The sequence below is a fragment of the Antechinus flavipes genome, chromosome 2 (genome assembly GCF_016432865.1).
Source record: "Antechinus flavipes isolate AdamAnt ecotype Samford, QLD, Australia chromosome 2, AdamAnt_v2, whole genome shotgun sequence".
Lineage (NCBI taxonomy): Eukaryota > Metazoa > Chordata > Mammalia > Dasyuromorphia > Dasyuridae > Antechinus > Antechinus flavipes.
The window spans coordinates 349,547,418-349,573,610 of NC_067399.1; the positions used below are offsets into that span (position 1 = coordinate 349,547,418).

Consider the following 26,193-nt stretch of genomic DNA (forward strand, 5'->3'; position numbering starts at 1 on the left):
CGAAGCTGGCAGAGGCAAAAGATTAGGGGCAAGAGCTCTTGGAACCAAGCAGAAAGATAGGCCTCTAAGAAAAACTAATCGGGCTATTTTGGAAGGAGAAAATAAACGTTTGATTTTATCAGCTGGCTGCATTTGAAGTGATTATTACTTTCAACTGAAAATAAGGCTGCCTCCAGAAAACCTCCCCAAGAAACCTGCTCTCCCCCAGAGAACCATTATATTTTAAAGAAGAGAACACCAGAGAATAGGTAATTAGCCTTAAGTGCTTTGCTGTCTGATTCAAGTACATCTTTCCAGAGTTTCAGCCCTGTACAGTGAGTCATGTTTATTGTCCTATACTTATGTCAGTCTGGTCTGTGCTCTTGAAGGAACAATCTTGATATTGTCACTTACTCCTTCCTATCATAGCAAATTTCTATTATCAGGGCAGATGAATTGTAAAAATAATTTTACATACAATAAATCTTGTTGTTGCACTAGTCAAACATCTTTGAGGAAGAATACCTCACTAGAGAACATGTTCAATTCTATAATTTTTGAGGAGAAATATTTCCAATAATTGGTCAGCCATAAGGGACAATTAAAAGTTAAGCTGAAACAAACTAATTAAATGACACAGAATGGGTTAATTAGTATTAAGGGCAGTTATTGTAATAGGATGAAAACATGAAAGACTGATGTTTTGAATTTTACTAGTCTGAGTTTGTGGTCAATATTCATTTTAACTTTCTAATCTAATCTGTCCATTTATTTCTTTCTCTGTCTCTCTCTCTCTCTGTCTCTCTGTCTCTGTATCTGTGTATGTTTCCTCAAAAAAGAGGTTAGGACAAAGATATGTTGTAATAAAGATATAAAAGCATTAAGCTTCAAATTTTATATAAAAGTTTTACATTTTAATTCAATAATAAATTTCATTTTGATAAAAGCTATTGCTTTTAGATTAGATAAAATTTCTTTTCACTGAGAACTGAGAATGTATATATACACACACACACATAAATATATATACACATGCAATGTGTGCATATATATCTGTATACATGCACAGATATACACATATATATGAATATGTATGCAAAGATGTGCTTATATGATTGACTTTTCAATGTATCTATTAAGAGCAATGATAAAAAAAAAAAGTACAAATGTTTTCCTCTATGTTTTTAAAAATATTTTTCTTTTTGATCCTAAAAGTTCTTAAGAAGACTGAAAAGATAGGAAAAAAGTACTCAACCTCTTTCAGGTTAGATATAATATATACATAGATGAATTTTTTTAAATCCTTTTCTTCTTTTTGCAGGAGGGATTTACAAACTTTGATTATATTTTAGTCATAACTTCTCAAAATTATATTGAGGATTTTACATAAAAATTGTATTAATAATGGGAAAATTAAATTGTGCTTATTTTTGTCTTATTTTGAAGTTTTTATTTTAAAATATTAAGTGATAGAAAGACTTATTTTGGAAGTTATGTCCTCATGGATACTTTTAAAGATTCTTCCTTAAGTTGCATTATGTATATTAGATAATAGAAAAAATTATTATGCAAAAACTACAATTTCTGAATTTTCAGTGTGAATTATGGGTTTTTGTGTTAATATATTTATATTTTTGTTAATAAGATTAATTGAAAAATCAAATTTAAGAGAATTTACTAAATTGCATTCACTAGAAGGTAAAAACCTGCTATCTATCTAAGGAATATCTAAGGACTATGGGAAGTAATTTGGAACTAAGAAGGGAAATGAATGTACTAGGAAGAATGTCTCTCCAGAACTGCCCTGGGAATAACACCTATTCTAAAATTTATAAGGAAAAATATTTCCAGGGACAATTAAAATCCTTGAAGAAACAAACTGATTAAATGGTACTTGTGTACAAGTAACAAACTAGATAAAATAGATTTTATGGAAATTAGTATTGAGTATGATTATTGTATATTATTCTTGCTTTAACATTTCCTGGTGTTTATGTTTACCTAAAGTTGTGTGTGCCCAAATACTAGTGATGACATATTTGTGCCTTATGGTAAAAGAGAGGCATGGTAGACCTCTGTAATATAAAAACCAGCTTCTTATTTCCTTTTATTACATTTCATTATTTAGAGCTCAGAGACATTCCTTCTGCAGCTTCTGGCTAGCTAAAAATCTGTCTTTTGTTAATATTAACCATATCTGACCAAAATCTGACTCTTAGGAGAAAAGCTCTTGACCTTTTTTGATAAAAGGAGAATTTGAGTTCCCTAAAGTAATTTAGTTGTTACCTCCCCTGTTTGACTGTGTAAACAAGAATTTCTCTTATAATTTTCTCCTAAATCTATTGAGAACTGTCTGTTTAGTCTATAATTTGATTTACTTATAGAGCGTCTGTTTATATAGGTTTTTTTCCTTGGGGTGTGTATAAGATTATGACTTCACTTAACTAAATTTGTTAAACTTATATGACATAGAAGAAAGTGTAGGATTATGAATCTGTTTTTCATTTTAACCTCACTTTGAAATGTTTTCATTGTCTTGTCCATAACAAAAGTGCTTGCATACTAGTAAGGATAAGGTAGAAGTGGTTTAAAGATTGAGAGCAATTCAAAGTACATGTCTTCTTATTTTGGATGAAATTGAAGATAGTTTCTAAAAAGAGGTTGTTCAGTTTTAGAGATGCCTTAACTATAGGGAGTTATATGACATTCTTCTATTCTTGCCTCCACAATACCTTGTATATGAATAAGGCACATGATTCTTGGTCTCTGAGTTGACAGAAGCACAGTCGCTATAATTTCTGAGGGAGGGATCTCTAATTTACTTGATAAGAACTTCTGATTGACATAGTTCCCATTGGGTATGGGACCTAAAATCCTAAAGTTTAGAAAGCCTTATGGTCTGAGAAATAGGTGGTAACATATGATTATTGTGGTGATTATATTCTTGGAGACTGGGGAGGGATTGTTTAAATAATGCAAATTATTTGTGCATAGAGAATTTAACATATAATGTTTGTTTCACTGATTTTACTTCATTTTCAACTTGTTTCATTCTTTTTATTATTGTACTTTCACCATTAGCCCCCCCCCCCCCAGCCAAATGTTTTTAATATAATTTGTAAAGATGTAAGCTTTCCCAAGAGGATGAAAGAATCAGGAAAAATTTGCAACATACCATTCTCTCTTCTTGTATCTCCCCAATTCTAAATCACAGTTAAATTTTCTGTTATAAAAACTGGTTTAAATGACCATCAATGGGGAAAAAGTAACAAAAGATTAAAAAAATCCTGAACGGTGATTCTGAAAGCTAGAAAAATTATTTCTATCTAATTTATTTTCATGATAAAAACAAAGAGCAAAGTATGTGAATTATAAGCTTTTGATTTTTTTACCCCACTTAGCACTACTGTCTTTCTAAGTATGACTGATATATCGGGCTCCCAATCACTATAGGCTATTCAGGTTGAAAAGTTAAAAGAATATAAGGCAATGTCTTGTACATTCATTGTACATATTCATTGTACATCTTCATTGCTGTGAGTATTTTGTTGGAAAATATTAATAGCATGTCTACACATGTATAACCTTTATTAAATTGCTTGCTTTCTTATGGAGGGCTGTGGGGAGGAAGGAAGGAAGAGAATTTGGAACTCAAAATTTTAAAAACTAATGTTAAAATCGTTTTTACATCTAACTGGGGAAAATAAAACAGTAAATATAGCCTCAGATAATATTTTTTAAAAAGAAAAATTATTTCCTTTTATAAAAAGAATCAGTTTTGAAGGTTTTTAAAATTTCTACCATCATTTAATTAACCATCAAAATATCTGCAAGATGTCTTGCAATTTACTTTTAAAAGTAAATTAGCTTTTATATGACTTATACATGTAACAAGTTGCCTATTATGGTAAAAAAAAATTGCTTAGTTATTTCCTTTTTCTTCTACTTTAGTAGAAGTGTTAAGAAAACACTATGATAGAAGGAACTTATGGCATTACATCATTCCTTTTGATTTCAGGCTGGACAGCAACGCTGGTGGGAGCAGGAGATTAAAATAAGTGGGAACATACAAAAAGGAGAACTCATTACCTATAATCTGACTGAATTGATAAAGCCAGAGTCCTATGAAGTTCGTCTGACTCCTCTTACCAAGTTTGGTGAGGGAGATTCAACCATTCGTATCATCAAATATAGTGGTAAGTAGTTGTTTAAATCATTTTTTTGTGCATTGCATATTGTTTTAGTCTGATAAAATAGGCTATGTGAATAGGTACAAAAATAAGTTGAACAATTGATGGATACAAAAAAAGGAATTTTATTTCGAGTGTATTCAGGCAACCTTTTTAACAGTGGTCATTGTCACCTAGACCATTAGCTCTAATAGTTCTGTTTCAATCTAGAGTCAAGATTTCTGGTAACAGTTGAGTTCAATGGATTCCATCAGTATATAACCTGGAATGTACTCTGACAGTTTTTGAACACTGCTCCCAAAGCTAAGTCATAAAATTTCCCTTGTTAAGGGTAAAGTTTTCATATTTTTAGAGATTTTGCTGACAGACACAGACAAGGAGGAAAAGTGACCCAGAATGGAGGATTTATCAATATTTAAAATGAACTCTTCCTTAATTGCTCTTGAATAAGGTATTTACAAAAATAGTGGAGACAAGAGCTATGGAAAATGATTTCTGAGAAATAGGAAGTTAAGCCAAAATTCAAAATGTAAAAATAAAAGTCTCATACAGACCATTATGAAGTCAGTATAAAAGTGTATCTTTCCAACTAATTCCTAAGAAAACAAATAAAATTGCTATCTTTCTCTTAGATGTGCAGCACTTTAAAGTTTACAGAGCTCTTTACAAATGTTTCATTTTATTCTGACAACAACCCTAAGAAGTAAATGTCATTATCAATACCATTTTACTAATGAGGAAACGGAGGCAAAAAAAAAAAAAGGTTAAAGGGTTTGCTCAGGGTTACATAGCTAGTAAAAACCTGAACCATGATTTCTATTGATTTAAAATCCTGACTTTAAGTTTAACATTCTATCCACTGTACTATGCAGTTGTCTTAAGTAATTCTAATTTGAATCCATGAAATTGTTTTTATGTACCGTCAGAGTGATCTATTGAAATGGTTGAAGACAAATGTTTTAGGCACAATAAAAATAACTCAAATTTTAATAAACTTTTGAGGATTATAATTTTTTCCTCAACAGTTTCATAATAGAAATAATAAAAGATTTATTAACATAATTTTAAGGGATTGGCGAAGACTCTGGGAAGATGATGGAATAGGTTAGTAAATTTCTATCTCTCCCAATTTCAAATTTGTGCCTCAGGGCAAACATAAACAGGTGAAAAATCAAGAAGTCTTGGGCAGAACAGGGGTCCTCTTGATATAACCTGAGAAGATGTGAAGAAAGACTGAAAATCTGAAGAAATACCCAGGGCAGAAATTAACCCACGTGAAAGTGGAAATACCTCCAGGATAGCTCAGCAAAAACACTAAGTGAGCCCTGGAATTAGCTGGATGTGGCTGGAAACTCAGCAGGAACCACAGAGACTTTTATCTCCTGGGCTTTTGTGGAGTTAGGTCTGAGTCCAGGAAGACTGAGAAAATTCTGCTAATTAAGAACATCAGACCCAGATGTAGAACAGGGGACCCTGGGCAAGACAGAACTAGCACAACCTATGGATGCTGATGGCTTCAGGTGCTTGCTGGAGGGAAGAACTCTCTGTTTTGGATCTTGATCAGAGGAAAGAGCTGAAGTAAAGCCAGAGACACTATCCCCTTTACCACAGAAACATATTATGTGAACAGGGAGGACCAGAGAAGATCTTCTGAAGAGATAAATTACTTCACTAAAGTAAAAATAGCTTCTACCTTAAAGAGTAATGTGAAATGACTCCTTGCCTAGAGAGAATTTATAAACTCAAAAAAAAAGGATTTAAAAATCAAACAAGAGAAGAGGAAAAACTGAAAAAAAAATAAAAACATAAAAACCATCCAAGAAAAACAAGATTATGAAATAAAAGTTAATCAACTATAAGAGGAAATAAAATCTCAAAGATGAAAATTACCCTAAGAAAATTAGAATTGAAAATTTAAAAATTAAAAAAGGAAGTCAATGAAGCTATGAGAGACCAAGAAATAACAAAACATTATAGAGAATGAAAAAATAGAATAGAATGTGAAACATCTTATAAGAAAAATGATAAAACTGGAAGACAGATAAAGGAGAGAAAATATTTTTTGGGGGGGCTAGTCTGTCCTCTTTGATTCTTCTCTGAATAATTGGACTACCTGAAAATTATGAACAAAAAAAAAAAGAACTTTGACACAATAGTACAAGAAATAATATAAGAATTTGGAGTTGATAGAAGAGGAGGGGAAAGTAGAAATAGAAAAATTCCTTGACTATCACCTTAATGAAATCCTTTATGGAAAACATATAGGAACACAATACCAAATTTTGAAACCCCCAAATTGAAAAGAAAAATTTTTTAAGAAACAAGGAAAAAATAATTCAAATATGTTGGAGCTACAATTAGAATTGTACAGCATTTATCAGCAGTCAAAATAAAAGACCACAGGCCCTGAAATCATATCTATAGACAATCAAAAGAATTAGGCTTGTGGCCAAAAATATCATATGGAGCAAAATTATCTGTAACACTGAATGAGAAAAAATGGATATTCAATAAATTTGCAGATTTTCAACCAAACCCAAACTTAATAGAAAATTTAACATATAGAACCAATATCAAAGATCAATATGGACAAATTGTTTATTTTTTTACATGGGATATATGTAGCATATGTTTAAGGTTGACATCAAGAAGTAGCTCAGGGACTTCAGGCCAAGATGACAGAGAGGACACACACATCTACTTAATCTCTGTCTTTGCTCTCAGAATTTATTTCATGACAAGCCTTGAAATAAGTGCTTAACTGAAAAAAAAAAACAACAACAGGCAGCTCACACTGAACAGACTGGAGGGGGTGGGTGTGATCTCAGCCTTTTTGCAGGGAGAGTTTTACTACAGTATGGGCTACTTTGCCCTGACAGCAAGCCAGTAGACAAGGAGAGAAGCTAAAAACACAGGGGGTAAAGACTATAATCCTGAAAAGTTAGGGTCTCTTGGGACCTGACCACACCCACCCACAGTGTTTCAGCACCCTGTCAGAGTCTCAGAGCACAGACACAGTGCAGCCATTGCTGTCCTGCTAGTGCGTCACTGCTGCCTCCCTCCTCCCAACCCCCCTTGCAGTATGTAGAGGAAGCTCAGTAATACCATCTAGCCTCCCTCCCAAAAAAGGAAGTTTTTTTGGGGGCTAGTTTGTCTTCTTTGATTCTTCTCTGACAAAATGAGCAAAAAATTTAAACGGACTCTAACTATTGATAGCTTCTATATGGATAGAATGCAGACTTTAAACTCTGAGGAGACTAAAAACAGACTGTCTCCAGATAAATCCCCAAAGGAGGATATGATCTAACATACAAGACTCTCATAGAAGAAATTAAAAAGGCTTTCACAAGAGAGCTAGAAGAAAAATGGGAAAAGGAAAGACAAGAGAGTATGGGAAAGTCATCCCACTCATTTAAAGATAGAGTCAATAAAGAAATCAAATCCTTGAAAAATAGGATTAGTAAGTTGGAAAAAGAAAATATCTCTCTAAAAAGTAAAATTGGCAAAATGGAAAAAAATTTCCATAGAACAAAACAACTCACTTAAAAACTCAATTGGACAATTAGAAAAAGATATAAAAAAGTGAGTGAAGAAAATAATTTATTGAAAATAAGAATCAAACAAATGGAACTGAATGACTCAAGAAGACAAAAAGAATCAGTCAAGCAAAACCAAAAAAATGAAACAATGGAAAAAAGGTCAAATACCTTCTTGAAAAAACAACAGACCTGGAAAATAGATCTAGAAGAGACAATCTGACAATTATTGGACTCCCTGAAAAATAAGATGAAAAAAAGAGCTTGGACACTATTTTCCAGTAAATTATCAAAGAAAACTGTCCAGAAGTTATTGAAACAGAGGATAATATAGAAATTGAAAGAATTCATTGATCACCTATCAAGAAATATAGTGGCCAAGTTCTAGAACTATCAGACAAAGGAAAAAATACTGTTAGCTGCTAGAAAAAAATGATTCAAATATAGAGGAGCCACAATAAGGATTACCCAGGATCTAGCAGTGTCCACATTAAAGGATCAAAGGGCCTGGAATCTGATAAACCAAAAGGCTAAGGAACTTGGTATGCAACCAAAAATAACTTACCCAGCCAAAATGATAATCTTTTTCCAGGGAAGAAGATGAACATTCAATGAAATAAGTGAATTTCATCTATTTCTGATGAAAAAATCAGAACTAAACAAAAAGTTTGATCTACAAATATAGAACTCAAGAGAAACCTAAAAAGGTAAAAGGAAATCTTGGGAACTATATTTCTGCTATAAAGATATATAAATAATACATCTATACCATGTTCTAGAAACTAGAGGTGGAAAGGAAATTGTACCCAGGAAAGGGTAAAGTGGGGGTACTACATTTCACAAAGAGGCAAAGGAAAACTATTATATCTGAGAGAAAGAATGGAGGGGGATGAACATAGTGTGTATCTTACTGCCATCAGAATTGGCTTAAAGAGAAAAATCTTAGACATATTCGATTTATGGTGAAACTTCTCCTATCTCAGAGGAGGGGAAAAGTGAAAAAGGAAGGAGTAAGCTAAGAGGAAAGGAATATAGAAATTGTGAGGGAAAGGGGTAAGATAGGGAGAGGAACTTTAAGGTGGAGGGGAGGGATACTAAAAAGGGAAGGCTGTGAGAAGCAAGTGGTGCTCACAAGTTTAATACTGGGGAGGGGGTAAGGGAGAAGGAAGGGAGAAAAGCATGAACAGAGGTTAACAAGAAGGCAAGTAATACAGAATTGGGAACTTCAACTATAAATGTTAATTGGGTAAACTCCCCCATAAAAAAGGAAGCAGTTAGCAGAATGGATTAAAAGCCAGAATCCTACAATATGTTGTTTACAGGAAACACACCTGAAGCAGGGAGTTACATACAGAGTAAAGGTAAAAGGTTGGAGCAGAATCTACTATGCTTCAGGTGAAGTCAAAAAAGCAGGGGTAGCCATCCTCATCTCAGATCAAGCAAAAGCAAAAAATATCTAATTAAAGGAAATAAGGAAGGACACTATATCTTGCTAAGGGGTAGCATAGATAGTGAAGCAATATCAATATTAAACATATATGCACCAAGTGGTATAGCATCTAAATTCTTAAAAGAGATATTAAGAGAGCTGTAACAAGAAATAGTCAGCAAAACTATAATAGTGGGAGATCTCAACCTTGTACTCTCAGAATTAGATAAGTCAAACCACAAAATAAATAAGAAGTCAAAGAGGTAAATAGAATACTAGAAAAATTAGATGTGATAGATCTCTGGAGAAAACTAAATGGAGACAGAAAGGAGTACACTTTCTTCTCAGTAGTTCACAAAACCTATACAAAAATTGATCATATATTAGGACATAAAAACCTCAAACTCAAATGCAGTAAGGCAGAAATAGTAAATACATCCTTTTCAGACCAGGATGCAATGAAAATTACATTCAACAAAAAGCTAGGAGAAAGTAGACCAAAAAATAATTGGAAACTAAATAATCTCACACTAAAGAATGATTGGGTGAAACAGCAAATCATAGACATATGACATAGACATAACTTCACCCAAGAAAATGACAATAATAAGACGTCATACCAAAATGCCTGGGATGCCGCCAAAGTGGTAATAAGGGGAAATTTCATATCTCTAGAGGCCTACTGCATAAAATAGAGAAAGAGAAGATCAATGAATTGGGCTTGCAACAAAAAATGCTAGAAAAGGAACAAATTAAAAACCCCCAGTCAAACACTAAACTTGAAATTCTAAAAATAAAAGGAGAGATCAATAAAACTGAAAGTAAAAAAAAAAAAACTATTGAATTAATTAATAAAACTAAGAGTTGGTTCTATGAAAAAACCAACAAAATAGAGAAACCCTTAGTAAATGTGATTAAAAAAAGAAAAGAGGAAAATCAAATTGTTAGTCTTAAAAATGAAAAGGGAGAACTCGCCATTCATGAAGAGGAAATGAGAACAATAATTAGGAGTTACTTTGCCCAACTTTATGGCAATAAATTCGATAATTTAAATGAAATGGAAAATTCAGAAATATAGTTTGCCCAGATTAGCAAAGGAAGAAGTGAATAGACTAAACAGTCCCATTTTAGAAAAAGAAATAGAACAAGCTATTAATCAACTCCCTAAGAAAAAATCCCCAGGACCAGATGGATTTAAATGTGAATTCTACCTAACATTTAAAGAACAATTAACTCCAATACTATAGAAACTATTTGAAAAAATAGGCATTGAAGGAGTCCTACCAAATTCCTTTTATGACACAGACATGGTATTGATACCTAAACCAAGTAAGTTGAAAACAGAAAGAAAATTATATCTCCCTAATGAATATTGATGCTAAAATCTTAAATAAAATGTTAGCAAAAAGATTTCAGAAAATCATCCTCAGGATAATACACTGACCAAGTAGGATTTATACCAGGAATGCAGGGCTGGTTCAGTATTAGGAAAACTATTAGCATAATTGACTATATCAATAACCAAATTAACAAAAACCATATGATCATCTCAATAGAGGCAGAAAAAGCATTTGATAAAATCCAAAATCCATTCCTAAAAAAAACACTTGAGAGTATAGGAATAAATGGACTTTTCCTTAAACTAGTCAGGAGCAACTATTTAAAACCATCAGTAAGCATCATATGCAATAAGGATAAACTGGAACCTTTCCCAGTAAGATCAGGAGTGAAACAAGGTTGCCCACTATCACCATCATTATTCAATATTGTATTAGAAATGCTAGCCTCGGCAATAAGAGTTGAGAAAGAGATTAAAGGAATTCGAGTAGGTAATGAGGAAACCAAATTATCACACTTTGCAGATGACATGATTATATACTTAGAGAACTCCAGAGATTCTAGTAAAAAGCTATTAGAAATAATATCCAACTTTAGCAAAGTTGCAGGATACAAAATAAATCCACATAAATCCTCAGCATTTTTATACATCACCAACAAAATGCAACAGCATGCGATACAAAAAGGAATTCCACTCAAAATAACTGTCAATAGCATAAAATATTTGGGAATCTATCTACCAAAGGAAAGTCAGGAATTATATGAGCAAAATTACCAAACACTTTCCACACAAAGTAAGTCAGATATAAATAACTGGAAAAATATTAAGTGCTCTTGGATAGGGTGAGCGAATATAATAAAGATGACAACACTCCCTGAAGTAATCTATTTATTTAGTGCTATACCAATCAGACTCCCAAGAAAATATTTTAATGATCTGTAAAAAATAACAACAAAATTCATATGGAAAAGCAAAAGGTCGAGAATTTCAAGGGAATTAATGAAAAAAAAATCAAATGAAGGTGGCCTAGCTGTACTTGATCTAAAATTATATTATACAGCAGCAGTCACCAAAACCAATTGGTATTGGCTAAAAAATAGATTAGTTGATTGATAGAATAGTTAGGTTCACAAGACAAAATAGTCAATTATAGCAATCTGGTGTTTGACAAACCCCAAGATCCTAACTTTTGGGATAAGAATTCACTATTTGACAAAAACTGCTGGGAAAACAGGAAATTAGTATGGCACAAATTAGGCATGGACCCACACATAACACCATATACCAAGATAAGATCAAAATGGGTCCATGATCTAGGCATAAAGAACGAGATTATAAATAAATTAGAGGAACATAGGATAGTTCACCTCTCAGACTTGTGGAGAAGGAAGGAGTTTGTGAATAAAGAAGAACTAGAAATTATTGATCACAAAATAGAAAATTTTGATTACATCAAATTAAAAACCTTTGTAGAAACAAAACTAATGCAAACAAAATTAGAAAGGATGCAACAAACTGGGAAAATATTTTTGCAGTTAAAGATTCTGATAAAGGCCTCATTTACAAAATATATGGAGTATTGACTCTAATTTATAAGAAATCCAGCCATTCTTCAATTGATAAATTTTGGTCATAGAATATGAACAGACAATTTTCAGAAACTATTTCCACTCATATGAAAGTGTTCCAAATAACTGTAGATCAGAGAAATGCAAATTAAGACAACTCTGAGATACCACTACACACCTGTCACATTGGCTAAGATGACAGGAAAAAAATAAAAAATAAATGTTGGAGGGGATGTGGGAAAACTGTGACATTGATGCATTGTTGGTGGAGTTGTGAACGAATCCAATCATTCTGGAGAGCAATCTGAAATTATGCCCAAAAAATTATCAAACTGTGCATACCCTTTGGTCCAGCAGTGCTACTACTGGGCTTATACCCCAAAGAAATGCTAAGGAAGGGAAAGGGACCTGTATATGCCAAAATGTTTGCGGCAGCCCTTTTTGTAGTGGCTAGAAACTGGAAAAGGAATGGATGCCCATCAATTGGAGAATGCTTAGGTAAATTGTGATATATGAATGTTATGGAATATTATTGTTCTGTAAGAAATGACCAGCAGGATGAATACAGAGAGGCTTAGAGAGGCTTACATGCACTGATGCTGAGTGAAATGAGCAGAACCAGGAGATCACTATATACTTCAATTACAATACTGTATGAGGATGTATTCTGATGGAAGTGGATATCTTCAACAAAGAGAAGATCTAATTCCATGCCATTTGACCAATGATGGACAAAAGCAGCTACACCCAGAGAAATACACTGGGAAATAAGTGTGAATTGTTTGCATTTTTGTTTTTCTTCCCAGATTATTTTTACCTTCTAAATCCAATTCTTCCTGTGCAATAAGGAAACTGGTCAGTTCTGCACACATATATTGTATCTAGGATTTAATATAACATATTTAATGTTATGTTATTAAGGAGATGGGGTGGAAGAAGGGAAGGGAAAAGTGGGAACAGAAGTGAGTGCAAGGTATAATGTTGTAAAAAATTAACCAGGCCTATGTTCAGTCAATATAAAGTTATAATAAAAAAAATAAAAAAGAGTAAAAAAAAAGAAAAAAGAATAGGGACGCTAAAAAGAAAGTTCAAGGCACAATGAAGGTAAAAAATAGTAACTGTATTATACAAATGAGGTGGAGAGGAAGAATCAATACAGAGGCATTAGAGGGGGAGGAGGTTTGTCATAGTTTATTCATTTATTTTTTATAGTTTATTTATTTAAAATTTATTCACATCAGAAATGGGTTAAATAGACAACATTACATATAAACTATGAAGGGTATAGCACTCTCCAAAATCTATAAAGAAATAAGGAAGGAGAGATGGGTGGACTGGAAAGCAAAGTGGAAGAAGACAAGAGAGGAATTCATGAGTAGGGGGTGGTTAAGTAATAGCAAGGCAAGTTAGGAACAGAAAGTAAAAGATCAACAGGGATAGGAAAGATATGTGTGTGTATGTACTGCCGTGTGTGTGTGTGTGTGTGTGTGTGTGTGTGTGTCTGTGTGTATGTGTGTGCCTGTGTCTGTGTGTAGGTATGTGAATATATATATTTAAATATGTACATATAAATATATCCTTTCTCAACTATAGCTTGCTTGGGGGTGGGAAGTATGAAAGAAATAAAAAAAAAAAGAATAAAGTAAAAATGATGTGTAGCAGCGAACAAAAAAAAAAAAAACGATTTACAAGAAGTAAAGATGGATAAGAATATAATTTCATTTACTAACATATCTATACTTGTAGTTTTTTGAAATGGTATTTGTTATATATTTTCAGCCCTGTCTACATTTTAGAATTATAAGATTTAGATCTCTGGATTTAAGTTTTTCAGTATCTATTTTTTTGGTTTCTAGGCTTTAATAACTGTTCAAATATTTCAATCTTGTTTCATTGTTCCAGGGGAATGTCTATTTTTAATCTTTAATTGATTTTATTATTTAATTATATTTAATCTTTATTTTTTAAGCCTATGTTTTTTTAATTTGTGGAGACTCTACCGTATGATTCAAAAGGCACACTAACTAGAGATACATGACAGAGATACCATGATATACCACTTCCCTCCACATTTATATGTATATTACAGCTTCATCTTTTTTTCAATTGTAGGTGAAAGATTGCTTCAAATATTTTTTGAGTAAAAAATAAGTGTGCTTCCGATTGTATTCAGACACAATCAGTTCTTTCTCTAGGCGTGGTTAGCATTTTTCATCATAAGTCCTTCAGAGTTGCCTTAAATCATTGATCTGCTGAGAATAGCAAGTCATTCACAGCTGATCGTCTCACAATATTGTTGTTACTTTGTGCTTAGTGCATTTGACTTGGCTTTTCCAGATTTTTCTGAAACCATCCTGCTCATCATTTCTAATAGCAAAATAGTATTTCATCATAATCAAATGCCAAAATTTGTTTAGTCATTTCCCAATTGATGGGAATCCTATAATTATTTTGTTTTACATATCATTTCTTTTCCTTTCTATCTCCTTTGGGATACATACTTAGTTGTATTACTAGGTATGTGTGGTTTTTAGTGCTTTGGGCATAGTTTGAAATTGCTCTGCAACAGGTTGAATCAGTTCACAATTCTACTAACAATACATTTATGTCTCAGTTTCCTACATCCTCCTCAACATTTATCATTTTCCTTTCTTGTTCTATTAACCAATTAAATATATATGAGGTAATACCTAAGAATTATTTTAATTTGTATTTCTCCAGTCAATAGTGACTTACAACATTTTTATATGAGTATAAGTAGCTTTGATTACTTCATTTGGTAACTTCATATCTTTTAATTATCAATTGGAGAATGGCTTTTATTTTTTATAAATCTGACTCAGTTCCCTATATGTTTGAGAAATAAAGCCTTTATCAGAGAAACTTGTTTTAAAATTTTTTCACAATTACTATTACTGATTGTCTTTCTATCATTTATTTGATTCTCTCTTCCCTTTGTCTCTCTTCAAAAAGAGTTTTGCTTTTGACTATCCCTTCCCAATATTTCCTCCCTTCTGTTACCCCTCCCTTTCTTATATCTTCTTTCCCGCTTACTTTTTTTTGTAGTAAGATAGATTTCTCTGTCCAGTTGAGTGTTTATTTTATTTCTTCTTTAAGCCAATTCTGAACTTTAAGCCAAAGTTCACTCATTCACTCTCACTTTCCCCCCCTTCCCCTCCAATGGCATATAACTCATGCTGTTCTACCTCTCCCTTTTCCTTTCTCCCCGTATAATTCTCACTCCTTAATTTTATTATTTTTCAGATATTATCCTTTCATATTTAACTCACACTTGTGCCCTCTGTTTATATATACTCCTAACTGTCCTAATGTAGGAGCATAAAGAGATAAACCTTAATAAGTCTCTTATCATTTCCCTTTCCTGATTACCTTTTTATGCTTCTCTTCAGTCTTGTGTTTTTTATTCAATTCCAGTCTTTTTATAAAGAATGCTTGAAAATCTCCTATTTCCTTGAATATAATTTTTCCCCTGAAGTATTATATTTAGTTTTGTTGGGTAGCTGATTCTTGGTTGTAAGCACAGCTTCTTTACTCTGTAGAACATCATATTCCAAGTCCTCTGGTGTAGAAGGCTGAAACTCCAAAAAGGTATGCTTGAATCAGACAACTGAGCACTTAAAGCTAATTACCTATTCGATGTGAGGCAATGACTCTATTAGCATATATTTGGATAAATGGCTCTTCTCACTATTGGTGCTTGCTGAATGTTTGGTGTTAAGATAATGTTAGGCAAGGATTGGAGGGCGGGGGAAGAAGGGCTTGGCAGCAGGATCAGGAGGAGAGAAGGTGGTGACTCCAGACTCTAGAATTGAGAATTCTGCTTGCCTGCTTCCTTCACTTCTCCCCCTAAGGACCAAGGACTTTAATTCATCCTGAATCTGACTGACTCTGAGGCTTCCAGGGAACTAGCCCGTACTTTACACTCTGGTCCTATAATATTGAAGCCATTAAATTTTGTGTTATCTTGAGTGTGGATACACAATACTCACATTGTGTCATTCAGGATGCTTTTTTCCTTGACTTGGGAATTCTGGAATCTGGCCATAATATTCCTGGAGCTTTCATTTTGGGATCTATTTCAGGAGGTGATTGGTAGAGTCTTTAAATTTCTATTTTACCCTCTGGTTCTAGAATATCAGGACAGTTTTCCTTGACAAATTTTTGAAAGATGAAGTCCATGGGGCAACTAGGTGGTCCGGTGGATAGAGCATGAGCCCTGAAGTGAGGACAATCTAAGTTCAAATCTGGTCTGAGGCACTTAACATTTCCTAGCTGTGTGACCTTGGGCAAGTCATTTAACCCTAATTGCCTTAGAATGAAGAAAAAAAGAAAAAAGAGAAAGAAAAGAAAAGAAAAAAGAGAAAGAAAAGGAAAGGAAAGAAAAAAGAGAAAGAAAAGGAAAGGAAAGAAAAAAGAGAAAGAAAAGGAAAGGAAAGAAAAAAGAGAAAGAAAAGAAAAGGAAAGAAAAGAAAAGGAAAGGAAAGAAAAGAAAAGGAAGGAAGGAAAGAAGGAAGGAAGGAAGGAAGGAAGAAAGAAAAGAAAAGAAAAGAAAAGAAAAGAAAAGAAAAGAAAAGAAAAGAAAAGAAAAGAAACAAAGAAAGAAAAGAAAAGAAAAGAAAGAAAAGAGAAAGAAAAGAAAAGAAAAGAAAAGAAAGAAGAAAGAAAGAAGAAAGAAAGAAAAAAGAAAAAAAAAGAAAGAAAGAAAGAAAAAAGAAAAAAAAAAAAGAAAGAGAGATGAAGTCCAGGCTTTGAGCTAGACCAATAATTTTAAAATTATGCCTCCTGGATCTATTTTCTAGGTCAGTTCCACTGACATATTGCACAGTCACCTTCCTGGTTTTGTTTTATTATATCTTGATTTCTCATAAAGTTATTAGTTTTCATTTGCTAAGGAATAGTTTTCTTCAGTGAGCTTTTGTACTTACTTTTCCATATGGGCAATTTTGCTTTCCAAGTCATTTTTCTCCTCATTTTTTTTTGTTTGTTTTTTTGTATACCGTTTTGCATCATTCTCATTTCTCTTCCCAATTTTTCCTCTATCTCTCTTATTTGATTGTCACAATTTAGTTTGAGCTCTTCATTGTCTGAAATCAATCTTTATTTCTCTTAGAGACTTTGGATATTGGAGATTTGTCTTATCTTCTTGTGAGTGTGTGTTTGATCTTTCTTATCATCATAGTAACTTTCTATGGTCTGAATCTTTTCCTGTGGTTTGCTCATTTTCTTAGTCTATTATTTGACTTTCATTTCATTAAAGTAGAGCTTTTTTCCCCCATTTTTTTCAAGGTAATATGATTAAAGGAGAGGTGGGTTTACTACACTCTTGGCCTGTGCTGTAGTCTTTGAATAGCCACAAACACTGTGAAATGAATCCCTACTATGGCTACAAACTCCAGTTTGCTAAGTACTTCTCACCCTGGGACGGTGGGTCAGAACTACTTTTTAAATTTGAGAATGGTCAAATTAATAGAACCCTGCATCAGTGTTGTAATCTCCTTCTTGTTAGAATCTTTACACACTGCTAACTCATTAGAGTAGATAGGTTATTGATCCGATCTTACAAGAAGATGTTTTGGGCCAGAACCTGAAACAAGGTACTAAGTAGAACTAATTGATACAATGCTTATGTTCACACCTTTACTCATTGGAGTTCACAAGTATGGGAGATTCACAAAGTTAACTGTGTAACTTTATGAATTCACACCTCCCTTGAAGCTCTTAGGGCCAGAGAGCACTATAGGAGAAAACCCATAATCCATCTCTCTCGTATCCCACAATTCCTCTCTCTTGTATAAAAGAAACAGACAGAGGCTCTCAGACAGAATTCAGCCAAATTACATGAAGAGAAGAGTGTCAAGTGGGAAGAAGCCACGAGTTGGAGCTCAGCTGAAGATTAAGAAGGCTCTCTCAGAGGCAAAACAGATTCAATTTGGTGCTGGCTCTGGAGGCTGAAGAAAGCAGAGGCAGAAGCAAAGGACAAAGCAGCAAGAGCTCTTGGAACCAAGCAGAGAGAGAGGTCTCTAAGAATCCAGGCCCAAGGAAAGAGACAAGACTTGGAAGGAGAAATAAATATTTGTATTTTTACCAGCTGGCTGCATTTGGGGTAATTATTGATCTGAACTGATACTAAGACTGCCTCAAGAAAACATCCCCTGAGAAACCTGCCTTCTCTCCCAGAGAAGTACCCTTACTATATTATTTTAAAGAAAAACAAGACCTCTACATTTTGACACCCAACGTGGGGCTGACAGACCCCCTCAATGGATTCCAGTGGAAAGGCCTCTGATCCTGAATCCAGTGGAAAAGACTCCTCAACCCAGAAACTAGGGTGAGTACAACAAAGAAATTTTGTTAAAAGAGTTAAAGTAGAATTTCAGCTGAGATGGGACAGATGTTTAGAAAACAGCCTTCTGTTTCTGTTCAAGGAAAATGTTCTGAGACCATTGCTAGTCTTATAAAAAATCAAGGTTTAATTATAACCTGGGAGCATGTTGTTGATCTTTTAAAAACTGTACAGCACACATCTCCTTGGTTCTCTACAGAAAAAGATTTGGATCCAAATGAGTGGAAGTTAGTGGTAGAACAGATAGGTGAATTCTACAATTCTCATCCAAACTCAATTTCTAAAAATATACTTTATACATACAATTCAATATAATTTGCTATAAGAAATTATTTAAGTCTTAGAATGAAGAAAAAGAAAGTGCAGGAGGGAGAGGTGCCAACTATACTAAGTGAAAAGGAGCAAGAATCAGATAACAATGGAGTTAAGTACAATTCTGAGTATGATACTCTACAGAAGGAGGAAGTAGGCCATTCTACATCTCATGACCCTCCCCCCTCAATTAACCCTTCATGGGTAGAGGAAGAAGGTGGAGAAAGAGAGACAGAAACAGTCAGCTTCTCCTGTAAAGCAGAATATGACAAGATTAGAAGAAGGAGAAAATATATCTGATTTTATAAATGCATATCCTGTAATTGAAAAGCTTGACTCTTCAGGTCAAAAAGAGAGAAAATACACTCCTTTTAATTTGGAAAAAATTAAAGATTTGTAAAAGGGTTGCAATCTTTATGGGGCTATATGATCTTATGTGAAGATGTTACTAGATAATTTGTCTTATGAAATCTTAACCCCAAATGACTGGAAATCCATTGCTAAGACATGTCTAGAACTGGGACAAAATTTATTGTGGCTTTCAGAGTTTCATGAATTATGTAGGATTCAAGCCCAACACAATAGGCAAACAGAAGCTATTGGACAAATAGCTTTTGACCAACTAGCTGGTGAAGGTCAGTATGCAGAGAGTTCAGAACAGATTTATTATCTCATAACCGTGTATGAGCAAATTTCTAAGACTGCAATAAAAGCTTGGAATTCTCTCTCTGGACAGCAAGATGGAAGTAAAGCTTTTACAAAAATAGAGCAAGGTCCCAATGAACCCTTTGCAGATTTTGTGGGACGTTTGCAAACAGCTGTAATAAGAACCATTGGAGATAATGCTGCCACAGAAATAATGACTAGACATTTGGCTAAGGAAAATGCCAATGAGGTTTGCAAAAGAATTATATGGGTACTAGACAAAGATGCTCCTTTAGAGGAGATCATAAGATGCTGTGCCACAGTGGGCACAAATGCTTATTATGCCCAAACCATGATGAACATGGAAAGACAAGTCCTTCTTGGCAAAGGAATTCTAGAGAAACTCGTCAATGTTTTCAGTGTGGAAAAGTTGGACATCTAAGAGTCCAATGTAGAAATGGAGATAGAGTGAGAAGACAGTGTGAGAGAAAACCCAAAACCCCATGTCCAAAATGTAACCGAGGCTTTCACTGGGCCTCTAAATGTAGACTGACTCAGAGGAATGAGAGGCAGGGTCCAGCTCCAAATTATCAATCAAAAGACAGGTGGGACATGATAGCAGCTGAGGCTACACCCAGAGAGACTTTAGAAATTCAGGACTCTGATGTCATTAACCAACAGAAAAGCAATCAGGATTACAGTTGGGGAAGTTACAGGTCTTTTAACACAAGGAAATATCCAGTGCAAACAGCTCCAATGTAATTACCAGATGATGAGGAGAAATCCCAAAAGTGGTAAATAGAAGGGAATTAGATAGGTTAACTTCTTGGGGAAGAGGATCTGCTTATACTTCCACAAATGGAGAAGAAATCAGATGGCTGACAATGAGACTGTTAAAAGAACTTTAAAATCTTCAGCTTTCAGTTCTTGAAAACCCTGCAACAATCATTGGATTTCTTGAGATGAAATAGAAAAAGAGAAAAACTTCAAAACAAAGGAGAATTAAGAAGCATCTGACACTGAAAGAGCATGGCTGACAATGAGACTGTTAAAAGGACTTTTACAATCTTCAGGAATCACTGGATTTCCTAACACAAGATGAGACTGTTTTAGTTCTTGAAAAACCACCAAGAATCATTGAATTCCTTGAGATGAAAAATTGTTGATGAGACTATTGCAGTACTTCAGAGCTTACAGGAACTATTGGATTCCTGACACATGAACTAATGGACAATGGAATCTTTTTGGACTATTTCTAGGACTTATGGACATGTATAAATTTTCAGGTTGATTCATGTTATTTGTTACATTACTACTAGCCTGTGTTATCTTGCTATGTGCTTATGTAAATTATGTGTAATGCCTCCCATATTGATGGATTTATGTATAGCATGTATATCTGTTTCAAAGTTCTGGCCCATATTGATGGATTTATGTGTACCTGTTTCAAGTGAGCCTCTTCAGAAACCCGCTAATTTGATTTGACTTCCTATTTCCTTTGGTGTTTTCATCTCCCTTCCTGGGGTGTCAGGGAAGGCGTGATCACCTTTTTTGCGGGGTTCTCACCTCCTTGAGAAGTCAGGGAGGTCATGACCACCCTATGTTCTAAAACAAAAGAAAGGGGGAGATGTTGGAATCTTTACAAACTAAACATCTTCTTGTAAGATCGGATCAATAATCTATCAACTCTAATGAGTTAGCAGTTTGTAAAGATTCCAACACTTCTGACCAATTTTTCAATCCCCTTACCATGTGGGTGCTAAGACCTTTGAAAGCAGTGGTTGCTGATTCAGTGACTCTCAAAGCTTATTCCTGGTTTGCTAGGACTGGGACTGTACTGGACCTGTGCTGAACTGTGTTCCACCCTCCCCTAGTGCTACAAACCTTCCCTGCTAATTTTTAAATCATTTTTGGCATCTTGGGGCTGAGAGGTCTGGAAATTGCCAGTGCTGCCATTGATTCAGAGGCCCTAAGAAATTCTTCTGGTGTGCTGGGACCTGATTTACCAGGACTTGATCTGCACTGGTGCAGCTTGTGCTGAATTGTTCTCTACTCTCACCATCATGGAACAGACTATTGCTGCTGACTTTCTAAATTGTCTTTGGCTGGAAAATTGTTTCATACAGTCTTTTTTTCCCAATGGATTCTAACACCTTAGAAATTTTTAAATATTTAATTAAAAGTACTTGGAGGGTTTGGTGGAAAGCTCAGGCTCAGAGTCCCTGCTTTTACTATGCCACCTTGGTTCCCCTTTTAATTAAATAAATGCATTTTTTTTTATTTTTAAAAGACAATACATCATGAAGTTATAGTCTCCATTTACTTGGGCATTGTATTTCCCTGAGTTATTGGAAACATATTGTTGTTTTGAAAAATAATATTTTTCCTCCCAAATAGATATTGTAATATTCTTCATCCTTTCCATATATGGCACAAATTTGAGGTTCTTCTGCATCTTAGTTTTCTCTGTATATACCCTCCAGTTAATCAATGCCCTTTCTAAATGTGCTGTCTAGAACTAAACACATTATTATGGATTTGACAAAAAATGAATTTTCCTTAATAAAAAGGAAAAAAGAAGAAATGAGGATTGTATATTAAACCTTTACTATTTACCATGTCTCCCCTCCCCCACCTTGGTGGGGGAAGAGGTTTATTTCAAATTTAGCATGATTATTTTAAACATACACTGAGTGTGCCCTTTTCTGAATTATATTTTGCTTTTTTTCTTTAATTAGAAAAATGATTTTGGTACCCTTTTGCTTTTCCCCCTTCCTTTTTAAAAGTTTCATGTCACTGTTTTCTTCAATATTACTTTCTTATTACTATCCATCCCTTCAACTCACTTCCCTCAAAAAAAAAAAAATCTCTCCCTTCCACACACTGGGGACTTTTGAAAAGATATGCCTCGAGCAAATATAATAAAGATGACAATACTATCTAAACTAATCTATTTATTTAGCGCTATACCAATCAGACTCCCAAAATACTATTTTAATGACCTAGAAAAAATAATAACAAAGTTCATATGGAAAAACAAAAGGTCAAGAATTTCAAGGGAATTAATGAAAAAAAATACAATGAAGATGGCCTTGCTGTACCAGATCTAAAGTTATATTATAAAACAGTAGTTACCAAAGCCATTTGGTATTGACTAAGAACAAGACTAGTTGATCAATAGAATAGGTTAGATTCAAAGGACAAAACAGCCAATAACTTTAATAATCTGGTGTTTGACAAACCCAAAGACCCCAGTTTTTAGGATAAGAACTCACTATTTGACAAAAATTGCTGGGAAAATTGGAAATTAGTATGGCAGAAACTAGGCATTGACCCACACTTAATACCGTACACCAAGATAAGGTCAACGTGGGTTCATGACCTAGCCGTAAAGAATGAGATTATAAATAAATTGAAAGAGCATAGGATAGTTTACCTCTCAGACCTGTGGAAGAGGAAGAAATTTATGACCAAAGAAGAACTAGAGATCATTATTGATTACAAAATAGAAAATTTTGATTATATCAAATTGAAAAGTTTTTGTACAAACAAAACTAATGCAGACAAGATCAGAAGGGAAGCAACAAAACGAGAAAACATTTTTACAGTCAAAGGTTCTGATAAAGGCCTCATTTCCAAACTATATGGAGAATTGTCTCTAATTTATAAGAAATCAAGCCATTCTCCAATTCATAAATGGTCAAAGGCTATGAACAGACAATTCTCAGATGAAGAAATTGAAACTATTTCTAGCCATATGAAAAGATGCTCCAAGTCATTATTAATCAGAGAAATGCACATTAAGACAACTCTGAGATACCACTACAGACCTGTCAGATTAGCTAGAATGACAGGGAAAGATAATGCCGAATGTTGGAGGGGATGTGGGAAAACAGGGACACTAACACATTGGTGGAATTGTGAATACATCCAGCCATTCTGGAAAGCAATTTGGAACTATGCTCAAAAAGTTATCAAACTGTGAATACCCTTTGATCTAGCAGTGCTACTACTGGGCTTATACCCCAAAGACATACTAAAGAAGGGAAAGGGACCTGTATGTGCCAAAATGTTTGTGGCAGCCCTGTTTGTAGTGACTAGAAACTGGAAAATGAATGGATGCCCATCAATTGGATAATGGTTGGGTAAATTGTGGTATATGAATGTTATGAAATATTATTGTTCTGTAAGAAATAACCAGCAGGATGAATACAGAAAGAAGCCTTACATGACATACATGACTGATGCTAAGTGAAATGAGCAGGACCTGGAGATCAGTATATACTTCAACAATGATACTGTATGAGGACGTATTCTGATGGAAGTGGATTTCTTTGACAAAGAGATCTAACTCAGTTTCAATTGATCAGTAATGGACAGAAGCAGCTATACCCAAAGAAAGAACACTGGGAAATGAATGTAAACTGTTTGCATTTTTGTTTTTCTTCCTGGACTATTTTTACTTTCTGAATCCAATTCTTCCTGTGCAACAAGAGAACTGTTAGGTTCTGCACACATATATTGTATCTAGGATATACTGTGACATATTTAACATGTATAGGACTGCTTGCCATCTGGGGAAGGGGGTGGAGAGAGGGAGGGGGAAAGTCGGAACAGAAGGGAATTCAAGGGATAATATAAAAAGTTACCCAGGCATGGATTCTGTCAATAAAAAGTTATAATTATGAAAAAAAAATGATAGCACTTCAAATACTTGAAGATTATGAAAAACAAAAAGATATGCTTCATTTTGTATCTTTCTGCCTAGAGGTGGGAATCATATTTCATTATGTCATTCTTTTACTCATAATTATTAACTTTTTCAGTTGTTTTATGGTTTTGCAATCAATAGATTTTATAAATTGTTCTCTTGTTTCTTCTTACTTCAATTTATATTAGTTCATTCTTGTCCCTTTTGTAATTTCGTACAGTCTAATAATATAGTCATAAACCTTAATTTGTTCATCAATCTTCAAGTGATAAGCAGTTTTTTTTTGGTTAAAATTTTTTGTATAAGAGATGCATGAATGCCAGGCTCAATTTGAACAGGTTCAAGAGAGTTTATGATTATATTTTCAATGTGAACATTTGAACCTTGGAAATCAATAAATGCTACCAAAAAAATGTTTGCTTTATCATTTTGTTGATTGATTTCCTAGACTTAAGAAAATAATGAAGAAATGAAAATGCAAATAAGGAAGATTAATTATAATCATTCACTTAACTTTTTTTTTCCTGAGGCAATTGGGGTTAAGTGATTTGTACAGGAAGTACTTAAGTGTCTGAGATCAAATTTGAACTCAGGCCCTCCTAACTTCAGGGCTGTTGCTCTATCCACTGCCCCATCGAGTTGCCCCCACTTACCTTTTTTTTTTTTAAGAAGCAATTGTTAAAAATTTACCAGCTTACCACGAGGATAAAATTAGATGATCATCCACATCATAGCCCCCCCCATCTCTAACACAGAGCATGAGGATATCTGCTTTTCTAGGTTGACTTGATCATTTCAGCTGGGTGATTCTGGCAGGGTTATTTAGGCTCTCAAAAGAATAGTACACTCAAATTACCTCAGGGCTATAGGAATATCTTTGTTGTAAAAAGTAATATATTCCTTCTTGTAATGTTCTTGTTGGTTTTCTGGAAGTCTTGGAGCAGCCTTCATTTCAGCCAAGTAATCACCACAAGAACAGCCAGGTGCTAAAGTCCAAATTCTTTATTGTCTCTTTCAAAATCTTGTTTCCTTGCCTGGGGTTTCAGCTAGCTTTCTGGAGATCCTTCAGATGGGCCTTGGATTCAGTGGAGGAAATGTAGGAGGCCAGCTACTGTGATGTGAGATGAAGTGAATCTCTCTCTGAATCCCAAGATTTGTGCTTCAGCCTCCAGATACCACAAAGGTGGACTATGGAATGAATCTATCTCTGCATCCTACCCTGGCTGAGTTTGTCCTAGTTTATATGTTCTATTACAGTTAAATCCATTCATCATACTGCGTATAAGCCAATCATTATATCACTAGGGAACCATTATTTGTTATAAGATTAAATCAATCATGCTAAGCTAGAGAACTATTAATCACCATGCTAAACTGGATAACCATTGTCTTATTAATTCCATTTAGTTAGCACCTTGTAAGAATCCTTGTTTTAAGTACAAGAGTTCTGGCCTATAACACCTAATTGTTTATTTCCATTTTTGAAGCCCCACCAATGTGTTTTCATTTGCACCAAACCAGAGACTCAAAATAATGATACTGTCAGGCCTTAATTATAGCTTTTTTTCTGAATAAGTCAAAAGAAATAATATCACATATACTTATATTAAAATAAATGTAAGAATAATAAATATATCACAGCCCAGATAAACCTAGATTGTATGTTTCTACTCTATATCAGTGAGAGATAGTGAAGACATACTTAGAAAATCCTACCAAGAAGTCACAAGAAGAAGAAAAATTCATGAACTCAGTGGATTCAAATCTAGAACTATAAATGATGGTGAATAATCCATAATAGTACCTTGATCAATATGACTTTAGAGTTGAATAAGTGCTAATTAAAGAAAATAATTGTTTAAAAATTAGAATTGAACAAATAGAAGCTAATGACTCTTGGAGACATGAGAATCAATCAACAAAATCAAAAGAATGAAAAAACAGAAAGAAAAAATGAAAAAAAATTCTTTTGATGAAGAAATTAAAGCCACCACTAGGAAATATTTGACCCATTTATATGCCCTTAAATCTGACTTTCTGAGTGAAACTGAAGAATATTCTTCAAAATATAAATTACCTAGATTTTAGCAAATTAGAAAACACAACCCTAAATAACTCTG

At 34.0% G+C, this 26,193-nt stretch overlaps 1 protein-coding gene across 1 annotated transcript in view; it reads left to right on the plus strand.

Moving 5' to 3' along the window:
- MDGA2 (MAM domain containing glycosylphosphatidylinositol anchor 2) overlaps positions 1-26,193 on the plus strand; it is an 816,139-nt gene that overhangs the window by 564,782 nt on the left and 225,164 nt on the right. The window contains exon 11 of the mRNA XM_051978002.1: positions 3,998-4,175. Coding sequence (XP_051833962.1) covers positions 3,998-4,175 — 178 coding nt within the window. The remainder of the gene's footprint in view (positions 1-3,997; positions 4,176-26,193) is intronic.